At 36.8% G+C, this 6,282-nt stretch overlaps 1 protein-coding gene across 1 annotated transcript in view; it reads left to right on the forward strand.

Moving 5' to 3' along the window:
* LOC127441220 (zonadhesin) overlaps positions 1-5,290 on the forward strand; it is a 72,450-nt gene extending 67,160 nt beyond the window's left edge. Inside the window, exons 24-32 of the mRNA XM_051698395.1 lie at positions 231-487; positions 602-686; positions 859-1,476; positions 1,931-2,139; positions 2,389-2,542; positions 2,928-3,223; positions 3,481-3,610; positions 4,271-4,439; positions 4,828-5,290. Coding sequence (XP_051554355.1) covers positions 231-487; positions 602-686; positions 859-1,476; positions 1,931-2,139; positions 2,389-2,542; positions 2,928-3,223; positions 3,481-3,610; positions 4,271-4,439; positions 4,828-4,864 — 1,955 coding nt within the window. The 3' untranslated portion in view covers positions 4,865-5,290. The remainder of the gene's footprint in view (positions 1-230; positions 488-601; positions 687-858; positions 1,477-1,930; positions 2,140-2,388; positions 2,543-2,927; positions 3,224-3,480; positions 3,611-4,270; positions 4,440-4,827) is intronic.
* The last annotated feature ends 992 nt before the right edge of the window (positions 5,291-6,282 follow it).

A 6,282-nucleotide genomic window follows, 5' to 3' on the forward strand; every position in this document is an offset into this window, starting at 1 on the left:
TGCTGCATTTACGCTGCTAAGTGTAACTATAAGGTCCAGCACTACTGTCATATTACCCAGCGCAACATAAATCAGAAATTACGGAGTGCACCTTTAACAAGACATTCCTCTTCAATTGTTCTCGTACTTTCAAAGCTATTCTTATTAATGTGCAGAAAATATATATTTTTTTCTTATATTTCCCATATCACAGTTATGAACTTTCTTCTGAAACATTACTGCTATTCTAGGTGGTTTTTACATTTACATCGAGGGTGATAGTGCAATTCATGGTGACACAGCTCGTCTCCTCAGTTCAGAATGTGCTGACCCTCAACCACAGTGTCTGCAGTTTTGGTACCACATTTACGGTACCAGCAGCACCATGGGACTGAGCGTCTATCTGCTGGAGGGCAATGTGGCCCAGGAGGTGTGGAGGAGAAGAGAAAACCACAGAGACATGTGGCACCGTGCACTGGTGAACATGAGTCCAAAGAGTAAGTTCCAGGTCAGTAAAAATTAGAGAACTACCTACCACCTACCTACTCTTCTTATAATTTAAATGTTAAATTGGGTCATTTTTTACTTCATATTGACTTGACAAATGTTATTGGTTTATTAGGTCATCTTTGAGGGTCGTATAGGAAGCACAGCCCTGTCAGATGTTGCTATTGATGATGTCTCTCTGCACAGAGGAACCTGTGATGGTATGTTTCTACTCTGTGGCAGCCATTAATGTAATTTTAATTTTAACTTCAACCTAAGTTAACTTAATGAGCAGAATGACAATTTGCATAGACCAGGTCTTGCAAATATTTGTTTTTTTACTTGTTCTTATCTGCTAAGAGTTGCAAATATATATTTATTTATTTTTTTCAGATTTAAACCAGGTGAATCCATCACCTACATCTCAGTGGTCAACAAATAATCCAGTGACCCCTCCAGTGGGAAATGTAACAGTCCAATTGACACCAACTTCAACAACGCTACAAACCACAGTCACACCTCTCCAAACTACAAACGCACCCATTGCTAACACAGATAATTGTATCCCAACAACAACTGAACTTGTCCAAACTACAGCTGCCACTGTACAAACTACAGCTATACCAAGCCACACTACAGTTGGATCCATCCAATCTACAGCTGCACCCATCCAAACTACAGTTGCACATGTCCAAACTACAGCCGAACCTGTCCAAACTACAATTGCACCCATTCAATCAACAGCCAAACCCATCCAAACCACAGCCGAACCCGTCCAAACCACAGTCAAACCTATCCAAACCACAGACGAACCTGTTCTAACCACAGCTTCACCCATCCAAACCACAACCGAATCCGTCCAAACCACAGATGCACCCATCCAAACCACAGATGCACCCATCCAAACCACAGCCGCACCTGTCCAAACCACAGCCAAACCTATTAAAACCACAGATGCACCCATCCAAACTACAGCAAGGCCCATCCAGACTACAGGCATCCCAATATCAAGTAAGCTCCTTATTGATCATTGCAGTGTATTAATATTCTGTTTTGATTGCTATTTAAACAAAATAGAACTCCCCAAACTTAGTTTCATTATATTCTTATCTGCCTCTTGCTCTCATTTTCAAAAAGAGACAAAAATACACTGTTACAAAAAATCTGTCACTATATATTTGTCAAATACACTGCCCTACAAGGGCAAAACTCAGTAACTATGCATTCACTGGAACTGAGAAAAATGGCTTCAAATTTACTCAGTTTTTAGAGTTTGTAGTTTGGTGTTAGTGCAATTTCACACCATTTTCTCTGAATCTGAGCATGGTCTAACCTGTCAGTCACAGGACAGATCATAGCCTAAGAGCTGATTTTGGTCATAACTATTATACCTTACAGATTACAGAACAAATCAGTACAGAAGCAAAATTATAAAGTTTAAATTAATTTTCTTGTTTCCCCACAGCACCCCCTTGCCCCGCAAACAGTCATAACACTGACTGTGTCCCTGCCTGCCTGCCCACTTGTGCACACCTGCACGGCCCTCCTGACTGCAACACTGATGAGCCGTGTGTGCAGGGCTGTGTGTGTGATGATGGCTTTGTGCTTAAACAACGTGTGTGTGTGCCCATCCATGAATGCGGTTGCCAAGACAGCCATGGCAATAACCACTATGTGAGTGAAACAGTCGCACTAAATTTAGTATGCTCTTTGGTTAAAGCTGAAGTGTGTAATTATTGTGCATCTAAGGTCACTAAAAGGAATTGTAGGGAACATTTCAGGGAAATCAACAAATGGTTTTATAGTTGCCTCTGTATATTAACCTGGGATGAGAGAACACATTTTAACATTAAAGAAATCTCATCCTTAGAAACATTACTAGAGAGAATGACATATTATTTTCTTCTCTTTTTTGTTCTGCAGTTTGGCGAAGTTTGGTACGACAACCATTGCTCACAGAGATGTGAGTGTGAGGAAGCGAATGATGAAGGGGAGATACAGTGTGAAGAATATGAATGTGATAAAGATGAGATATGTCACATGACTGAGCAGGGAGAATACAGTTGCTGGGAGACTGGTACGGCATTTTCCACTGAAACTGTCACAATTTATTAAAGCGTTTTCATCATACATTTTACATTCTACAGTCAGACCCAAGAAGCATACAATCTTAGGGGCCTTCACACAGGGCATGTTCCTGCATTCCATCTGTGCTATTCTGTTATTGTATGTCTGTGTATGCACCTTTAGCTGTTGTATCTCGCTATTTTTCAGTGTCTTGCACTATGAGCGCTGAGTTTTTATGATGCTGTGTCAATTTAAAAGAAGTTCAACTCGAGACCCTTGCGCTCTATTCCATTTCACTGCACTAGTTGCTTTTGAATGCAAGAATGCACCCTGTGTGAACAGCTCTTTGTGTAGGTCTACTGGTATTACTCTTGTGTCATGTTTCCATGTGCCAGATTTCAACAAATGCAAAATCGACGATGACCCCGAATACAAAACTTTCGACAACATGAAGCACAAGTTTAAGGGCAAGCATTCTTACATCCTGGTCCAAACCACCGCCCTGCCCAGCAACTTTCAGGATGTTTACGTGGTCGGCATCAACAAAAAAATCAATGACAAGAGCAGCGAGGAGGACGACAGTAGTGATGAAGATGACAGCAGTGAGGAGGATGATGATGGTCGTGTCCGTGCTCTCAGAATCAGAGTTTATAACCACACTGTGGAGTTTAAAAAGGGCCGTAAAATCACAGTGAGTACAATAGAGGGCTGTGGTCATGTCTACACCAGATATATTTAAATAAATCTGAGGAAAAGAGAATATCTTATCTTCCTGAAATACATCACTGGCTCTAGCTGTCAAGGCCGGGTACTACACAAAGGCTGAGAGATGGACATGGTCAGATGATGTGAATAAGTACCAGCTTTTTAATGCCCCCTAGTGGTAATTGAGGAGTAATGCAGTGAAATATTCCTAGGACTGGAATTCTTTTTCCTTCTGACTTTCAGGTAGATGGGTTGAGTGTTAAACCTCCTGTCTCCCCTTGTGAAGGGATGAAGATTTGGGAACGCTCTTCTCGGGTCTATCTAAAGACTGACTTTGGACTCTCTGTTGAGTTTAATGGCAAAGGCAAAGCAGGTAATGATGAATTCTATTTTTATTTATAGTTGGTTGGTTGGTCATAGTAAGTTTGGAATTCATATATATATATATATATATATAACAAAACGTTTTTGATTTACATTGTCATGATGACAATGTAAATCAGAAACATTTTGTTCCTGCACTGAGCACTTTGGCACTTTTCGCACTTTTATTTATTTTTTTGGCCTCTTAATAAATACCCAGGAAGATTGTTCCTATGTACATCGTGTGCAAGCTTTTTCTTTCCTTGGATTAGATTTTTTGAGCCTATGCACCGATGCAAAGTGGACATATAATCTGTTCATTGTTTGGAACAGACATTTTTCCTTTTTTTACCTACTTATATTAATGTTTTAAATTTTCTTTTGCATTACACACTAAACATGCGTTAAATCTATTAAATATTACAGTATAACTACCTTTAGTATCCTGTTATAGATTATTTCATTAATAATGGAGATGCAAATGGCACATTTTTCTAAGAATGAACCATAGACAGGCTATATTATCTCTCACTTCAGTACCTAAGCATCCCAGAACTGAGAGAAAAGAAAAATAAATTCATAAATGAGAGGAATCTTTGTTAAATATTTGATAAATATTTGAATATTCTTTCTCTCTCTTTTTTTTTTTTTTTTTTTTTTTTCTGTGCAGAGATCACTCTTCCCCAAACATATAAAAGGAAGATTGGAGGTCTTTGTGGAAATTTTGACGGCAGCAGCAAAAATGACATGATGAAGCCAAATGGGGAGCAGGCAAAGAATGTGAAAGAGTTTGGAGAGAGCTGGAGGGTAACAGTTGACAAAATCATAATCAGACAGAGGTAAGCCGCCTTTTTAATTGTTAGAAATATGTTAAGAGAGTCCTTATTACATACTCATTATTATATAAACAAAACATTACATAATTCTAATAAATTATTGCTGTTGACACTACTAGGTGTAAGTTTTCCACCTTTTAGAATAATAATGTAAAGAAAACTATGAAACTAACAACGAAACCACACAAAACTCTCTCATATTTGATCTTCTACACAGTAGCTACCGTTTCCCTACATTACATCTGTGCACACTCTGAGCACTTGTTGGTTTGACATCAGTTGACTGGATTATAAGCGTATTTCAAAGTTATTAGTGTTGTTGTTGTTTTTTGTCTTTAACAAATATACGCTTGACACCTGTATGCTAATATCACTCCTCTTTGTTGTGCAGGCGGTCCTCACTTCTACATGCATGGCTTCGGGCTTGATCTAAAATGTTTACTTCATACAAGATGAACGATCAGCTGACAGCACAGTCATCTGTCAATGGACCTCTCCTCACATCATACCTGACGAAATATTCTGACTCGCTTTAGCTAGCTAATACTTTGTTAGCGTTGTTTACAGAAGAATTATCTGGTATCTCATTTAACTAATTCATTTCTTAACATGTCGTACAACAAACATCATCTCTGCTAATTATGAAACGAGCAGATAAGTGTTGCTTTCCCCTAATGCATTTGAATGGACAAAGACAACATGTAAATATTCTTCTTTTATATGACCGAACCAAAAGTGAATTAGTAGATTTATCAGTAATGTTTATTTTCCTTTTTCAAAATAATTTAAACTAATGCCTGTTTTCCCAAAAACAAATGTACAGTATTGAGTTAGTCATACAGTATTTGAATAAAAATGTGCAGTGTTTTGATGTGTGGTTTTTAATGCATTTGAATGTAATCTTTTAACAAACAGTGGGGTCCAAAGTATGAAAGGAAAATGCTTCTGATTATATAATTTAATTCAGGTATATGATCCATGTTATTCCAGCATGATTTTAGAATGTTCCAAAGAGCATCTTTGATAAGTGACCAGGAAGTAGTGCAAAATCTTAAATAATTTGGTAACACTTTACAATAAGGTTCTATTTGTTAACATTAGTTAACAATATTAGTAATATTAACTAACAATGAACAATACTTTAACAGCATTTATTAATCTTGGTTAATGTTAATTTCAACATTTACAAATACGTGTTTAAAATCAAGTTTTATTTGTTAACATTAGTTAATGCACTATGAACTAACAATGAACAATTGTATTTTTATGAATCAGTATTAACTAAAATTAATAAATGCTGTAAAAAAAAATACATTGTTCATTGATTTAATGAATTAGGTATCATGAACAAACAATGTTAGCAAATGGAACCTTATTGTAAAATGTTACCAATAATTCTTTATTTTACATCTTGACTCTTCTTTGCAATGCTCATATTAAAAATATTCCAAGATTTAAAATATGGTGTGAGACTTGGTACACACTGTATATTGATGTCTATTTACACATGCTATATGTATATGCATACAGTAAACGCATGTTTAGAGGATTAATAATCTAGTTTTGAGGAGCTTTAATGTTGACTACCAATATAGATGAAAGGAAACATTTGCATGGCGAGATGAAGGTTAACAGAAACATTCTCAAAATGTTTGTTGTATGAGCACAAATGCAGTCATCTGGGTCTGCATGTTGGGGAGTAACGAAATACATGTAACGGGTATACGTATTTAAAATACAAAATATAAGTAACTGTATTCCACTACAGTTACAGTTTAAATCATTGGTAATTAGAATACAGTTACATTCAAAAAGTATTTTGATTATTGAAGAGATTACTTTGCAT

The sequence above is a fragment of the Myxocyprinus asiaticus genome, chromosome 5 (assembly GCF_019703515.2).
Source record: "Myxocyprinus asiaticus isolate MX2 ecotype Aquarium Trade chromosome 5, UBuf_Myxa_2, whole genome shotgun sequence".
Taxonomy (NCBI): domain Eukaryota; kingdom Metazoa; phylum Chordata; class Actinopteri; order Cypriniformes; family Catostomidae; genus Myxocyprinus; species Myxocyprinus asiaticus.